The sequence below is a fragment of the Dermacentor albipictus genome, chromosome 10, assembly GCF_038994185.2.
Source record: "Dermacentor albipictus isolate Rhodes 1998 colony chromosome 10, USDA_Dalb.pri_finalv2, whole genome shotgun sequence".
Taxonomy (NCBI): Eukaryota; Metazoa; Arthropoda; class Arachnida; order Ixodida; family Ixodidae; genus Dermacentor; species Dermacentor albipictus.
In genome coordinates, this window is record NC_091830.1 from 29270970 (window position 1) to 29288235 (window position 17266).

Here is a 17266-nt window from a genome sequence, read left to right on the forward strand (position 1 = left end):
TGCACACTACTCTTCGCGTGCCTGATACAGAAGCACGAGCAAAACATCCCGGCACGAAGTCTTATCCACAAACACACCTACATGTCTTTTCCAACACGCGACAATTCGCGACTTCCATCTAAATGTCGATACACTAAATAATCACAAAAACGTGGCAAACTAACACCGGCACTTGTTTGATGGCCTCTAGCAATGAGCGAGCCAAGTTCAGCACACAAAACTGCGCTTTGGCACAGAAGCACAGGGTAACATAAAACATCACGGTTATTGTCAGCTGTCGGGGTCATGATGGCAAACCAGTCAATATCTCGAGGTCCCCACAGGTCATCAAGAAAGTTTCGTGGAAGGACCCAGACACGCGCAACGGCATTCGTTTATACTCTCACTGCACCGACAGCGTAGGAGACTGCCTCTTGTGCACCCTCCAGGACTTCGGGCTGCCCTCCGACAACAACGCTTCGCCGGACTTGTCGCAAACAACCGCTGACCCTTCGTCCGCGATCAACTCCTTCGGAGTAGGCGGCGCGAGCACAGCAGACACCGCGAAAGCGAGCAGACCCAGTGACGTCACAGCCGTGGGTATCAAGCTAGTGGGCAGCGGCATAGACTCGAACTCCCGGAACAGCGCACCGATCACGGCTCCGATGCGGCCTGACATGAACGCACCGGAGTAGCCCAGGCTTCGCACCGGAGTAGGGAACGCGTCGACAGTATGCACCACTAGGGCGACGTAGGCGACGTTGAGAATGATCACGGAGCTGCAGTAGACCAGAAGCAGCGACGAGCGGCCACCCACGGCGACCAGGGCCGACTGCAGCGCCGACATCACGGAGCAGGCGGCCAGCAGGGGAACTAAGGAACGCAAGCCGCCATACCGCCGCGTCACGCCGTAGGCGACAGCCATGGCCGGGAAGTTGCCGGCCACCACGAACCACACGGCCGCTTGAAGCTGGGCGCCCGAGTCGGGGCCCTTAAAGGCAGTCATTCCGGGAAAAGTAAGGGAGATGGCAATCTTCTAGTTTGTCGCAGTGCAAGCTAAACTACAGGGACATACAAGGCACATAAGACAGCACACAGTTTTATGCGTGGTCTCACGTGCCTCTTAAGTTCATGTCGTTCAGGCTGCCCGACAACAAATCAGTATAATCCCGACCACCAACAAGCACATATAGCAGACATAGAGAGGCTAATCCCCTCATACGGAAATGGGATTTACACGCGGAAGCTGAAAAAGACAGATCCCCTCTTAGCCAGAAACCATTGTATCTTGGCCACTTTAATATTTTCTTTTTTTTACCGCGGAAGCGGTCTTTCTCGAGGCCTAACGCACACTTGGAGATGGAACGAAGATTACGTCATCGCCTGATATGATGCACCTGGCATGTCCAGACTTGCCCTTTTGAGGCCGACCATGTAGCCGTTTCTAACCCGTTTACCCCCTTCACTGAGAGTGAATGGTGTTGTAGACTTCCACTAAGTTTTATCTCACTGGGAAGCACACACAGTTCGGGCGTTATCACGTCGGTATTTTTCACATAGTCTTCATGTTGAGAAATGCTGAGACATAGAGCTCGCAATGTCACTGCAAAAGCGCAATGGCACCATCAATAACTGCTACAGCAAAATATCGTGTGGGGACAGATGGCGCCAGCGCTCTGTTGCATGGAAATTGGCATTTTTTGCAGTGTCGCCAAAACCGACACGCTCTTTACATTGCTTTGGACTGGCGTTGCTTCAGGCAGCATACGTACGACAACAAATATGCGTCGCTCTCTTGTGCATCAACGCTCAAACGCGACAGATAAGTTTAGTTTTTAATGTTTGACGACTGTTTCACGCATCTTATATACGTTAACTTGTAGCGCCTAAATATCAGTATATGCTTCAGTGACGTGTGTACGACCCTTCATGCCTCCGTCATGGGCGATAGCTGCATCAACGGCAAGGAATTTAACAGAGCACTCTAGATTGCGCCGCCACTAAAAACGTATTGCTAAAAATCCTGTAGGACCTTTTAAATGTACAAATAAGCAAAGAAAGCTGATTGGGAACGTTTACCATTTGTTTTCGGTTAAGAGAGATACAAAAGGGAAGGAAAGACAGGGAGGTTAGCCAGTGTAAATACTGACTGGCTACCCTGTGCTGGGGAAAGGGGTAAAGGGAATAAAAGGAGAAGGAAGAGAGAAAAAGAACAAGAAAAATGCACACAGTAACGCGATGTTTTCGATTAAAATAACTTGAATAGAAATAGAGGGTGTGTTCCAATTCTGGCCAGCATTGTAGACAGTCTACGTTGTCAACTACCAAAACAGCTTGGAGCCCAAGGAATGGAACACATCTGAAACCATCTGACAGATGCATCTGTGGTACGATTTCCCCTTGGGTCAACAAGAAAAGGTTAAGAAAACACAAGTTATTGCTGTATTTCAATACTTTGTGTATGCGAACCTACGGAAAAGAGAGCTTCACTTACATTCGCGCATAACAAAGCGTGACTAGGTTTTGCTTTGAGAAGGCGACCTTCCCATCGGGCTTCTAGGCATTCTGCTCAGCCGACATCTTGTTGGGGGCGAAGTTGCGCACGTCGTTTTTGACTTAGATGCTGCCTTCGCAAAGCTACGTCTTTTGCCGGCTTCATTACCGGTACTTAAAATGGCCACTGTCCGTTTAGCTGTCTATTTAACTTTCCACCGCAGGTATTGTAACACAGACTGAATTGAATTGAGTTAAATGTTATCGTGTAGATGAAAGCACCGACCCAGGGAGGCAGGTTCTCGTAGTCCCGCGCGTAGTAGGCAATGTACACAAAGAACCAGCATCCGAACAGGGAGAAGCAGCGGGAGCGCATGTGCACCGACGTGATGCAGCGTAGAGGCCTCGCGGATTGGAACGTCCCGCCTCCGCGCGACTCGACGGCCTTGCGGATCCGGTCGAGCCGGTCACGCACGAGGTCCGGGTCCTCGAGGTTGAGACGAGCCGCCCACAAGATGACGCGCTCGGCATCGTCGAACTTACTGCGTGTGGTTTGCGAAAAGAAGAAGAAAGTGAAAAGATGCGCTTAGACGATTCCTGCAAAACAAAACAAAACAAGAAATCGCAAGATATCTGTCGACGGTAGTGCATTCAAGCAACGTAGTGACAAGCCATATGGCCACTACCGAAAGCGCGTCATGTATGAGGTACGTACTGTAGCCAGGCTCCTCTCTCGCAATTCGGATGGATGGATGGATGGATGTGATGTGATGTGATGTGATGTTCGGATGTGATGTGATGTGATGTTTGGATGTGATGTGATGTGATGTTTGGATGTGATGTGATGTTTGGATGTGATGTGATGTTTGGATGTGATGTGATGTTTGGATGTGATGTGATGTTTGGATGCGATGAGTGTGCCCTTTGGAAGGGGACGGTGGGCTGCGCCACCAAGCTCTTGCTATTATACTGCCTAATGTCCTACCTAGGTTAAAAAAAGAAAAAAAGGAGAAAAGCCCTATGAACTCCCACAACCGAATTTTCTGACCCCACATTGCGAACATTGCTTTTGTACGTACATCTCCAATTTTTTCTGTACACTCAGCACCATCTAGCGGTATTGTCGCAATGTCCATGTGTGACACATATGAACGAGAAGAAAGGAAACCCAGGAGCCCGATTTTTATCAGTCAGAACATCATTATCACCACCCTTCAATGACATGAAGAACCGCATAGTGGAAATTATTCGTAGATCTCAGTTCTAATAGAGAAATCATAAATAAATGGAGATAAATGTGGATGAAAAAACAACCACCCCCAAGTGGTATACGAACCCACGTCTACGGATTACGCGTGTAATACTGTTCGCAGTTGAGCTACCGCGGCGCCCTTTTCTCGTCCACTTTCTGGGGTATTGATGTGTGTCTACTATAGTCAGCCCTATATTTAATTGTCGGGTTTTACTTCACGAAACCGCGATTCGATTATGAATAGCGCCGTAGCGAGGGACTCGGGAGTAATTTTGACCACCAGGGGACTTTTAACGTGCCACCATTGCACGGGACACGGGCGTCCTTGCATTTCGCCCCCATCGAAATGCGGCCGCCGCGACCGGGATCCCGTGCTCAGCAGCACAGCATCACAGCCACTTAGCCATAGCGCTAAGACTAGGAGTTGTAGCCAGCGAGTGGTGAAGCTGGCTAACTCTTTTTTATCATGATGACAAATGTGGAGCAATAATAATATGCTTGGCTCCTTTTGGCTCCCTTTAAGCTCAATCTTTGCTGCTTTTCTTCAGTACCTAACCGCAGCACTAATTAAGCCCCGCCTATTGCACGCAAGAAAAAAAAAACAAGGCGCACCGTAATCATTCAACCCAACGTAAATATGTGGCAGAATGACCGAAGAGGACATAGACCATAGTTGTCTCTTTCCAGAAAAATATGGTTATTAAAGGGGAATTTATACCTTCTTTCCCGAGAGGTTGCTCGGTATGGTGCCAACGTTCTCGTATATTTAGTCGACTTCCGTACATATAGTGTATTCTTTCCGTTAAGGTCACCGTATGCAGTAATTTTAAAGCGAGTAGGTTTCTTTGCTTGATTTGCCGTTCTTGTGGTTCCTTGGTCGTCGGTCGGTGATCGCTGGTCGGACACAGCAAGAAAAACATTCGCTCGCTCTTTCTCATTCGTTCACTCTTTCATTCGCTCGTTCAGGCTTTTCGCATACATTGACAATCATCTTCAATGGTTACAGTGCATTTTTAAGTTGTGATTTTTCTTGTCGATAACAATTTCGATCGGCTTAGCTCGAAAACTGCCCTCATCTATCAACCTCTCATTTGTTACACTGGAAGCGTAGCGCAGGAAGAACGATCGACAAAGACTGAACAGGACAAGTGCTTGTCCTGTCCAGTCTTTGTCGATCGTCCTTCCCGCGCTATACTTCCAGCGTAACTATGTGTTACCAACCAGCCCAAGCCTATACTCTTCTGAAGTCCTCTTACTTGTGTTTACTTCGATTATGCTTCCCATGACACTGCCCTCGTGATAGAACTGCGACCGACATTCAGCCTAATGTCATACTGAACCACTTGTCTGGTTACTTATATCGAGTGGAATAAATTTTTAAAGAAAGGTTCGATAAAAGTGGTGTAAACACGCGCCTGGCGTTCCCCTGAAGCTCTGACCATATTGGGCGGCGTATAGAAGAGCGTGTTTCGACATCTACATAGCTCACTTGTTGTATAGGCACCAGTGGGGCGACTCTTCGATGGCGCACACCATGAACGTCAGCAATAGCGCTGGTACCAGTAGCACGGCGTGCAGCATGCGCCAGGTCGAGGACACCTCCCTCACGGCAATGACGAACAAGGGGGAAATGGCCGTGGCCAGGCTCACGGAGGCCGCCACGAAAGCCGCTCGCGGGCCAGATGGCGTGGACTCGAACAGCAGCACCTGGTTGCAGAAGGTTCAAAGAGAGAGAGAGAGAGACAGAAAAGAGGAGGACAAGTGTATGGAGCTTTGGCAGACTGGAAGCGATGTGAATTGCTACCCTGTGCGTGGGAAAGCGATACGGGGTATGAATCGATAATGAACGAGAGAGGGAAGTTTTCACGAGCAATGGCCACACTCTGCCACATAAGCCTGCTGTAAGGTCGCTCTGATTGTTCGTGTTCTTAAGTGTCACGAATCGGCCACGTGCTTTGTGTATAGAGAGGGGGTTCACTTCCCCCCATGTCAGCGGGGCAACAGTTGCTGTGTTATGTGGGGTCACAGGCACCACGCGGTGTTGGGTGACGCGTCGCGGCAGGCGCCAGGAGGGCGAGTGCCGATTCCGGGAAGTCGGTATTGTGCGCACGGTGTTGGCAGTCCGCCGACGGTCACACGAGTCCACACAGACCAGCCTTGAAAGGGACCGCTGTACACGGTATTGTGGGTCTGGCTCTCGAGTACCTAATTGGAGGCGCCGCCGAGGTTAAGAAGGGCTTAGCAACTTTGACCACGTGCCGCATGCACTAAGCATGGACCTAATCTTCTACGCGTCCGGAACGCAATCGCCAGCCTTGTTGTTGGGTGCGACTGCCTGTGTGGTGTCGAAGGCTAGCTTACAGTGCACGCTGTAGGGATGCGGTGTACATGTAAAGAGTGCATTCGGACGACGGCGTCTTGGAAACACGCACTCGGAGAACTATGTATTGTAGACAATAAGTTTGAAGGACAAGGAGGGCCATCAGTCTCCCATGTGGACAAACTTTGAGTATGGCCGCACTACGTGGTATCGATGCCCCTGCTTCCGAGACAGTTGCTGCCTAGAGACGCCCTTGGGATTTGAGGTGGCCTAGCGATAAGATGTTCGGGCCTGGCGTGTTTTGCTGAGCCCGTCACTAACTACGGAGAAATGAGAGGACAACGGAGTTTTAAGGAAAAGAGCTTTGTTTTCCAATATGTTTATTTTTAAGAGTAAGCCCATCCTTGTGGGTTGTGGCTTAACAAACGTTTGACTCTGATTGGCAACTGAACCTGTGGGACGGGCCAACCGCCCTACCGCCTTTTTTTCTTTGTGTATTTGGGCTATAAAAATCGGGACGACATGCTGTCCCTCAGATTTGGCTGAAATCAGGATTGCTGATAGATCAGTGAGCCTCCGTACTATGTACGTTAAAACGAGTCTGGGCTCTAACAGTCATTGAGACAGTCGAAGAGTGAGACTTTGTTTCTGAATTGTTCAAATTTGTAATGTATTTGTTTTACCTGCCATGTATATAGAACAATTTACATATAAATATTTCTTGTACATCTGATCTCATCGCTTCCTGCCTGCGTTTGATCAACAACTGCCGATCATCGTCCGAGAAGCTTCAAGTTCCAATGGTGAAGCGAGGACAGAAAACGAACGAAGCTTTACTCCTGCCTTGGAAAAAAAAAGAAAACGTCAAGCATAGCTTGTAAAGCCTTCCTTGTAAACGTCTCTCAGTTCAGGAAGCCTTTAACTATGCGCTTATTCGACGACGGGACATTAATTCAAGAAGACACTGAGGAACCTCTGCATCCACAGCCTAACGTTAGAATGTATCCATACCGGCTGAAAGCAATATACATATATACGAAAATATGACATGAACACGTCATACTTTCGTGTTCAAATAATGCGTTGTGAAACAGTCGTCTAGGGTGGGGGGACAATGCACACATGCGAAAACAATGATTTCTTTGTTTATTGGCCCCCAGATAGCCCGGAACTGCCTGCTGCAATTACACAGCTAGCTGTTCACTCCACATTTCACGTTGTGCTTGCAGTTCTATTCTTCATGCCATAACGAGAGTTTCCTCCCTCACACTGTGCATGTGTAAATATTGGCTTAAGTTGGCGGCTCCTCAGAGGAATTATGCCTGAACACGGAGTCCGTGGTTAGATACCAACTAGTGCTCGGGTGTGCTTCGTTACGCCACTTAATTATGCTAAATAGCACGTTCATTTATCTCAGAACGTTTCTCGAAGTGGGTACAATGCACAATAGAGAGAAGACCAACATCCGGACTGGGGCACCGTCCTTCCTGCTATCGCTGCGCCCTCATTTTGTGTGCATCAGCGGCGATGCTTCAAGAAGCATTCTACGATAAACATTGGCCAGACAGCTGAAATCACTTTGCAACACATTAACGTTGTTCTTAAATAGTCATATAGACAGCGACAGTCTTTGATAGCGCATGAATATAAACAAGAAGAACTGATGTTGGGTTTTTCTTTAAACTGCGACCACATGCTTCAGCGGAAACAAAGGGAGTTGTAATTTTCTGGTACGAAATTATAGAATACCCGAGCACATGACACAAAAGTGAGTAATACCTTCGTATTAGCAAGTAAAGGCTTCTTGCTGGCCAGCTACAAATTCGAAGCGTCCTGTATTTTCTTTTGCTCTTGTTCCTATCAGTTTTCAGACCATCATGCCTGTTAAAACGAGCGCCACTGTGTACCGATGATTACGGGCTTCCATCAGCTTAGCCTATTGATCTATCTTATTTTGTGATGTACTTCTTTCCTGAAGTAAATAAAAAATCAGTTCAAAAATCAAGGCATATAAAGATATTTTTTTATGTGACAGTGATAACCTGGGTCTCTAGAAAGGTCACGCAGGCGCTTGGTGTAGCTCCAACAGAACATGAAAGCATACTAGTGCTATAGCAGATGGCTGCTACTAGTACATTGATGCCCCTATAGGTAGGCAAATGAAATGGAACTAACCCATATTTACTGACAAATTATATAGGCTCACTCGAACCAGGATTTACCACTATTCAACTCGGCTAAGCTCACTCGGACTCAGATTCACCAAAATTCGTTTATTCCGGGGCCTCTCACTCACATATATACTAGGGCACTGTTTCCACTGACCAAAAATCGCTTCAGGCGGGCTCAATCAGGCTCGGATGCATAGGTGCGTCTAATTCTGAGTGAGTATTAGTGAGCCTGAGTGAGTTGCCAACCTACGCATTGCTGACGCACCACTAAGTCTCAATCGTCGCTCTGCTCTACTCCAAAGATTGCCGTCATGCATACCGTGGAGGTAACGTCGAGCGCGCCGGACGATGCCGCTGACACGAACCGCAGTGCCGTAAACCCTGCCAACGATTTGGAAAGGCAGGCTCCGGTGCCGGATATCAGGAGCAATATCAGGGCTCCTATCAACACTGGCCGCCTTCCCACCACGTCGGCTGTGAAGCCAAGAGTGGGCACTGCCACGGCACCGCCTATCAGGAAGGAGGCCCAGATCAGCTGCGAGAAGGAGAACAAAGGAATGGGTCCACTCAGGTCGTCAATTAATTTAAGGTCCACTGCAAGACTAAAGCCTTAGCCGGACTCTACCCGTCTTCTGGCACCTGCCTTCATTCTATCCCTTTCAATTTTTGAAGACAAGGCCTTCTTTGCTGAGTTGTGGGTTTAGCGAAACTCGGATCTGGCTATCTTGTAACCTCTGAACGAAAGGGACAATTTTGTTACGTTGGAGTGTCGTGCGAACCTGTAAAAGTTGTAGAAATACAGTTACCAACTAGATAAGAGGCGAGAATTAGTCGCAGAGTAGGTAAAATCAGTGGTACAGGCGTAATTAGCACTAATGTAGCACGAAATTAACGAAATGGCAATGTGGACGATCTACACAACCGTACAATATCTCGGGAATCGGCCCATCTGGCCTCTTGGTCAAAAGAAGAGACGAACGGCTTATCGAGCAAAGCCGGCGGGCAAGAACAGAACGTCCACGTAAATGTAAAAAAAAAGCTAGTAACGTTTCACTTGGTGAACGCCGCTGACGCGCCAGCGTATACCTGCTATAGCGCACACGAAGCTATCGGCCCGAAGTGCGCCTACGCGCCTACAATGTCCATATCGCTGATAGTATTGAAGATAGGGCTCGCGCAGTCGCGCCATTCGCAACAGTCGCCGGAGTAGAGTTTGGATACGGGCTAGTTGGTATTCTATGGTATCAATCGTCACTTACAGCGCATACATGGACGAGGGACAAAAAAGGACGACGAAGACAAGCGCTGACAGCGCTTGCATTTATTTATTTGTTCAAAATACCCCCAAAGGCCCTCATTACGAGGGTATTACATTGGGGGGGGGGGGGGGGGGCGTCGCAGGCACTGGTAATAGTTTGTAGATACTAAAAGCAAGAGAATGTAACAGAAGCAGTAATACAGTGAAACATAGGTAATATACAAGATTATTAGGTCACAATTGTTACAGAGAAAACATTAGTACATATTAGGAGAACATAAGTCCACTGCAATGAAGAACACCAACAAACATCGAAAACACTGTAAAAGTCCCCAAAAATAATAATGAGATTAGTCGATAAGTCGTGAGCGAATTAAATGTTGAAACTTAGTCAAGTCTGGTTCCGTGGCAATGAATGATGGTTTCATGGCAATGACTGATTCATCGTCCTTTTTTGTCCCTCGTCCATGTATGCGATGGGAGTGACGATTGATGCCGGAGTGGAACCCGTAGAGCGACACCCCCTCCCCCCATTGGGAAGATGGTGCGCTTCCCCGCTTTCTTCCCTTGCGCGCGTGAAATTGATCCACCATGGTCGGTTCACCGACGCGCGGTTTCACTCGCACAAACACCGTACGGCGAGCCAAGACGATGTTGGCACGAGCCGAAGCCGGCACGTCCCCATCTCAAACAAAAATTGCACCAACTGCCAGAGGAGGTCAACCCAGCGCGCCTCCGCCTACCTCCCTCCTCCGTGACACTTCATCTCGTTTCTCCTCCCCCGCTTCGCTCAATGTCACCTAGACTTTCCTCTAGGCGGCGTTGCTTCTGCTGCGCGCTTCGTGCGCCCAGCGCGCACATTTACACTTTTCCCCGCGCGCGATTCTGAGGCGCCTTCCTCCTCCGCTTCCTTCGAGACATCGAACAAACATTCGCCATTACGCTAGCTGGCCAGTTACGCTTGCGCGTAAAAAAAAAAGACAAACTCGATAAGAGAACTCTACCTCATTAAACCAACTGATGTGTCTAGACGAAATGTTTTAGTATCAGCGCCAGCAGTCGAGTAGGCACTTGCTAAGCGCGTGAGTGGGATATCCCGGATATTTTCATAAGCCCCACGCATTCGCGGCGAGCATCTAGGTTGCGTGTTTTTGAAGACAAGATTCCCGAATGCCTGAGATATAGGCGCTCCAACGTGCATTTATCGAGATTGGTTGAAGGAAGCCGCAGTTGCTGAAATGACTTTCAACAATATAATGTGTAACTACGACCAAACCAAGTCAGTGGATTATTTTAACTTCAACGTGCTAACATTTGGGTTCGACGTTGAAAGGATATTACTAAATTAATAGTGCAAGCTCAGACGCAGCGGAAAAATGTCTGCAATTTCTCCGTTGTAGCTTACGCAGGTTATCGAACCGGAACCGTACCGAAAACCAGGAGAAAATGTTGTTTTGCTCGGAACTGAACCGGAAAGTTAATTTCTTTTTTCACTCCGGTCTCAAAAAAAAAAATAAAGCAATCGTTTTCAATTCAGACACTACTACTGCAGTATTTCATCCATGCATTACCTGCAGCTGTGGCTTGGTATGCTGCCTCATTTGTAATTTCATGCCTTTTTCCCAGATTTCCGAAGAAGCAACATCACTAGTACCATTGTCAATGAGTCATTACAACGTACGCATCGGTGCTAGGTAGATAGAGAAGTTATGAAAAAGAAAAAAAAATATGAGGATGATGTACACAAAAATGCTATAATGAAAAGCATATATAGCGTACTTGAATCACTCCAGCTGGCTAGGTGATTATCATACCGCCGCCTTTTGAATGTCAATTGTAAATCATCATCAGCATCGAAGTTGGAGAGGAGAGTTCGGTTGCCGAATTACGCGTCTCTCAGCATTCGCTATTGCAGCAACGTTCCATTCTTTTCCGAACACACACGCAGGCTTCACAGCGGCGCTGCTTGAGGGCACCGATTGTCATGATGTAAGCGCGAAAGAGGGGTCTCGCTGCAGTACACGCTTAATGCATAAGCCATTTCAACGGTGGCAATATGTTGTGTCGCTAATTAATTTAATGTTGAAAACATTGCCGTTGAGAGACATCATGAGGTGGTGGGTTATGCAGATTTTTTTTTCCTCTACTTCCCTTCCCTCTACAAAGAAGAGTAGCAGGCTAGAGTACTCTGTGATTTAAAACATAAATTTATGCTGGTCTCCCCTAATTATTTTTTGGTTATTCAAGTCAACTTGTACAGGTTCGAACAAGTTTTAACCGTTGTGTTGCCCCACTGTTTAACCGGGAGGGGACCATTTTTCTTGAACCACAACGAAACCCGGAACGAGAAATGTTTCGGTTGGGCATTCTGAGCTTACGCAATTGATTATGATGTTCTCTTCTATAAGCAGTACAATTCTTATTTCCGCTGTATAAACCAGCAATTTTCAACTCTCACAGGGAAATTTACAGCACTCCGCTCTTCTTTTCTGTTAATTTACACGGGCTGCCATGCTTTGGGTGTACTCTCTGCCATCTTGTCATGCAGACATGGGCTCCAATATGTCCTTAGGTGCGGGAAAAGCGCCTGACTCTTTGCAGCAAGGAGTTGAGTGCGCTGAAGATGCATAAGTATCTACTGCCAGTACCTATTTCAGTTCCAATTTCAATCCGATGAAAATCAAATGCAGTCAACTACGGACCATGTACGCCTCATGGTGTTTCTGTATCTCTAACCAAAAACGCCCATCGTTGCTTACCTGTTTCAACCGTTTCCGCTGGCAGACAAGGTCCCACTCGGCGACAATGGACGACTTGGACTTGGTCTTGTCGTACTCCCAGCGATCGCACGGCACCTGCAAAGCAATGAATATTTTGAGCCACAGTAGGCAATGCCAGCCCAAAAACTTGTCTGAACCAGAAGAGCGGGGCGCTCCAAAGGGCAGTGGAACTGATTTGACGGTGATTCCTATAGGCCAGACCGATCTGGAATAAACGTCTCCACGTAACTTGCTTCTGACAGCAGGTTAACCTATGGAATAATTTAAACTTTACTTTATCACTCTACAACGTCGCTTCTTCAGAACACACAAGTATAATCAATGTTAAGTAATACTACTTTATGTATATTATACTGCGCATATCGTCAACCAGTGCGCTACGAGAACACACGATGAACACTGGATTTCAACAAAACAGCTTTCTTTTTTTTTTCACACGTGAATGCTTACCTGAAGAAACATAGCATATAAAGGAGGTGAAGAGGCGATCCGTCGCGCTTGTCGCCAGTATTTTTTATATTTTCTTCTATAACAATTGTCATGACAAAATAAAAACAATGGCGCAAACATCAACGCTTGCCCTATGTTCTTACTGTCGTTCGCCCGTTCCATACGCCCTGTATAACGAACGCTATAATTTTTGAGCTACCAACCCATAAGCGCATGGCTATGAAGCAAAAGAAGGCATTTTCGTCCGTTCTCATTGACAAAAGTATTGTGACCACTTCCGTGGTAGCCATTCGAATGCACCGTCTTTACGACCAATCCAAATGCAGTGGCTCAATACGTACTCACGATTTTTTCGCCTTCTAGCTCCAGCTACAAGGCGAAAGATTACGCACGCGCTAATCGGTTCAGGAGCAATCGAGTTCCACTTCACTCGGCTTTACGTAACGGAGTTCACACGTCTCCGAACTTCTGCCGCTCGATCTCGACCCGACACCTGGTCATAATCTGACGTTGTGACATGCAGTAAAGGCTCCCATCTATAGGAACTGTCTTTCTCTAGAATTAGCGAGCATATTACACTGAAAGGGCTCTTGTCTCCATGATAGATTTTATTGTCATACCGAACCCGCGCTCTAGCTTCCCATCTTCACTGCAGTGCCGCAGTGCAGAGCGTAGTGAGCGGAAGTACATCAAAGCGCCGCATGTTTGTGAGAGAGAAGCTGCAGTAGCTCGTCTCAAAGTCATGAGCTTGCTGCTTGGGCAAGCGTGCAAGGTCACCCAGGAACATCGCATTGGCCATTCAAGCATCGTATTCGCTCAAATGTAAAGTTAAATAGCCACTCAATAATATATGTACATCCACGTAAATTATCGTAGTGTTTCTCGCTACAATGTGGGCGTTATAGAGCATTGGATGCTAATCAGATGTTCCACGAGTGGACTAAACTGTATAACTTGTACTGCAGTACATGCTTTCACGCAAAGTGCCGTGCCATAATGCCTGCTTCCAAACCCTTTACAAGACTACGTGCTTCGACACGCACATACTTGAAAGCGAATGCCTAATACTTGCTGGTTGCAAACGTTCCAGGCAGTGACTTGGCCAACGCTCTGCGTCGCGAGTTTGGGCAGGCCAGAAAACAGGAGCGAAACTCCTGCCTCTTTAAATGCGTTGTTATTCCAAATCAAGCAGGTGCCTGTAACGCCCAGCATGACACTGCAAGAGTGGCAGTGTTCTCCGGCTACCGCAAAATTTCTTATGCTGGGATACCGGAAAAGAAGTGGACACTTGGGGTGCGATCTTGTACGCGTTCCAAACTCGAACGGAGGCGGTCCGTTCTTTCCGCCGCGAAATTGGCGGTCCGTTCCGTTGCGTTTGTCCGATAGCAGACAACACGGAATGATTGACAGCAGATATCACTTCACAATTGACGTCATGGCGTTCTTCACCTTTCAAACTGACCAACCATGTGCGGCTCGGTGGAACGGACCGCCTCCGTTCTATTTTGGAACGCGTACAAGATCGCACCCTTGCTGTGCAATCCTACCTGCCGCGTGCTGCCTGTGCTGGCGGTCGGTGACGGGTCGGGACGCGTGCACTGGTCGAAACTTTCGTTGCCGTAGCTCGGCGCACTAACGTTAATCCACCCGGCCGAAAACTCAGCCAAGCTGGAGGCGCGTCGCAGGTCCGCCTTACACCAGTATTTCACGGGTAGCGACTCCGCAACGAGCAAGAAGCTCTGCGTGTATGACACGAACGCAGCCACGCAGGCAAAGGCAAGCACTACCCGCTGGAATCCACCGTGCCCGAAGATGAACAGGCTTTGCACCGGGGACTCGGTCAGGCTCGACGTCTGCTCGGCGTCCCTGCCACGGCTGGGCGAAGTGAAAGGTGAGGTCGGCGCTTCTTGCGATTCGAACATGGCTGTCTCTGCCGACAGTAGCGGCAGCGGTTTCGATTTTGTCGTGATTATTTCGGTCGCAGATGATGCTATTTCGCTAGGACTCATCGCCATTGTCTCGGTCACGGATGCTCGCGGTTCAGCGGCCACTTCCGAAGCGATGTTTGCTAAAGACAGTGATTTGTTTGGTGCCACCACAGTTGTATGGGCCAGTGATAGTGGAGACACTGCACGTTTCGTCGAGATGTTGGTGGTCGCAGTGGACAGCGGTTTATTTTGGTTGGCGACGGTGGTCCTGGCGGCTGACTTAGGCACAACTTTCATCGTGGGCGAGGTCTCCGACGGTGGAGATTCTCCAGATTCGGCTGTGCTCATTTCTGAAGCTGATGACGGCGGCAGGCTCCCTGTCGGGAAAGCTGCTTCAACTGCTGGTTGCGAAATTTCTTTCGATTTGGCCGTGGTCGAACTGGTTGTCAGTGGTAGCGATTCCCTGGGTTTCGTCAGTTGGCTGTGAACAGGCGAGGTGGACGATTTTTCCGGCCTCGTTATTGTGTCTTTGGCCGCTGACAGTGCAGTTCTCCTCGACTTCGTAAAGCTCATGTTGATGGCTGATGGTGGTGGTTCGACGTAGACCAACGTACCAGCTGACGTCAAGGGTACAGGATCATCTGTTCGCACCATGGCCGTAGCGGATGGTGATTTCTGTCGCGACTCTCCGGCTCTTGCAGGGATACTCTTCGTCGATGGCTTCTTGTGCTTCCTGACGGAGTGCTTGGGCATGTTTTTGGTAGCGCGACCAGCCACCAGAAAGAGATCAGCTTCTTCTTCATCCTCTTCACGTGCTTTTCGACCGTGCACCTTCCGAGTTCTGAAGATTGCTGTGGTTGGGGCCTCGAACCATGGCTCATACGCAAGAGGGCGACTGGCCACTCCGTAGATTCACACCTGGAATTTGACAGGGCGATAATATTAGGCTCAGCGTTCGCCGACAATTTATATTTTTTTATGCAAATAGCATTATTTGCATACTTCAGCCGCTTCGCGCCTATGTATCTATCTAGCTCTATAATTGACAAGCCTCTTTCGCCAACCTAGTGGCCGAAGTTATATATATTTGGGGCCACCGGGAATGTGGTCCTGGTCATGATACCATTGTGGTCGTTCCGTCGTCACAACCTACAGGCGTGATCTTACTCTCCTCGTGCCATCATCGTGATGATTACGGCATGCCGAGTGTAAGATCATGACGAGGGTAAGAGCCTTCTACCCCGCACCCAGTGGCCCAAGGTATCTAATAGCTTGGGCCACTAGGTATGGGCTCATGGTCGTGATGCCGCTGTGGTCATTGCATCGTCGTCATTGCGGCTTGGTCATCTGTCTGTCGTTATGCAATCGTCCTCATACATCGTCATCTATTCCTTCTCACATAGCCGTCGTGGTCGTTCAGTCATAGTCATTCCAGCTTTGCGATCTGGCTCTCGTAATGCCTTCCACTCCAACCTAGTGGTCCAAGTTGTCTAATTGCTTCGGCCACTAGGTAAGGGTTCATCATCGTGATGCCTTCGCGGTCGTGGCGTAGCCGTCATTGCGACTTTGTCATCCGTCTGTCGTCATGGCGCCATCATCACGCTATCACTCCAATAACGTTTAATCATTACCATCCCTTACGTAACGCCTCAACACTGTCATCATGTCATCGTTGTCGTCATACCACCTCCGTCGTTCCATAGACATCAATCTTTCTTCGTCATTATTTCGAAATCATACTGTCGTCATCTAAGCAATCACAGTCGCTATCACGCGCCCGCTGTGAAGTCGCCGTCGATCGCCGTCGTCAGACGCGTCGTGATGCGCCGCACAAGCTTCGCCACCCGTCTCTAATGATGACGTCGCCATCACGCCATCCTGGTATTACAGGCTTTATAATGCATTCGACGTAAACCCTCGATCCCTCGTTCAGACTGGTCGCAGTGTTGTGACGCCATCATCGTCATTGAGTCGTCATACATAGATGTCGTCGTGCATTCGTTGTCACACCTTCGTGGTGATGCCGTCGCGATCATTGCATCGTTTTCATTGTAACTTCGACATCCGACTCTCCTCATGCCTACGTCGTCAGCCATGGCCTTCACAGACTGGTCGTCGTTCTGTCGTCATAGTGTCGTCGTCGTCACGCTGCCCTTTCACCATCGTCATTACTTCAGTAGCGTTATCTCACTATCGCCGTCGTAACACCTTTCTCGATCCATCGACGTCATTCCTTATTCACCACTCTATCTTAATCATGCCACCGTCATTCAATCGTGATTATGCCGCCGTTTTTGTGTCATTGTCTTCAATGCGTCGTTGTCAGCCAGATGCTATCGTTCATCCCTTGTCACACCGCTGTCGTCATGGCAACGTGGTGACTCCAGCTTCTTCACTTTACTTTCGTCATACCGGCGTCATCACGCTATCATCGTGGTACAGTTCTCGTCATCTGATTGTCCTCATCCCCTCGTCCTGCCATGGTGGTTACATAATGCTCACTTCTTAAGAATCGACATTTCATTGTCGTCATCTCGCTGTAGTTGTACCACCTTTGCCGACCCATCGATATCGTTCCCCCGTCGTTCCATCGTTACTGCGTCGACGTCATACAGTACTCGTTTGGCCGCCATGC

At 48.4% G+C, this 17266-nt stretch overlaps 2 protein-coding genes across 3 annotated transcripts in view; one reads left to right on the forward strand and one right to left on the reverse strand.

The window, feature by feature from the left end:
* Positions 1-14590, reverse strand: part of LOC139050737 (organic cation transporter protein-like) — a 14863-nt gene extending 273 nt beyond the window's left edge. The window contains exons 1-6 of the mRNA XM_070527421.1: positions 14251-14590; positions 12233-12328; positions 8535-8750; positions 5214-5431; positions 2759-3014; positions 1-970 (exon numbers count right to left, since the gene is read on the reverse strand). The exon at positions 1-970 is cut by the window's left edge and continues 273 nt beyond it. Coding sequence (XP_070383522.1) covers positions 383-970; positions 2759-3014; positions 5214-5305 — 936 coding nt within the window. The 5' untranslated portion in view covers positions 5306-5431; positions 8535-8750; positions 12233-12328; positions 14251-14590 and the 3' untranslated portion in view covers positions 1-382. The remainder of the gene's footprint in view (positions 971-2758; positions 3015-5213; positions 5432-8534; positions 8751-12232; positions 12329-14250) is intronic.
* The window catches only part of LOC139050738 (extracellular globin-E1-like), an 82822-nt gene that overhangs the window by 8951 nt on the left and 56605 nt on the right, over positions 1-17266 (forward strand). The window contains exon 1 of one of the 2 annotated variants that reach the window (XM_070527423.1): positions 14486-14594. The exons of the other annotated variant lie outside the window; for it this stretch is intronic. Within the exon in view, the coding sequence (XP_070383524.1) occupies positions 14516-14594 (79 nt within the window). The 5' untranslated portion in view covers positions 14486-14515. Of the gene's footprint in view, positions 1-14485; positions 14595-17266 lie in introns of those variants that run through there. 2 annotated transcript variants of the gene reach the window in all.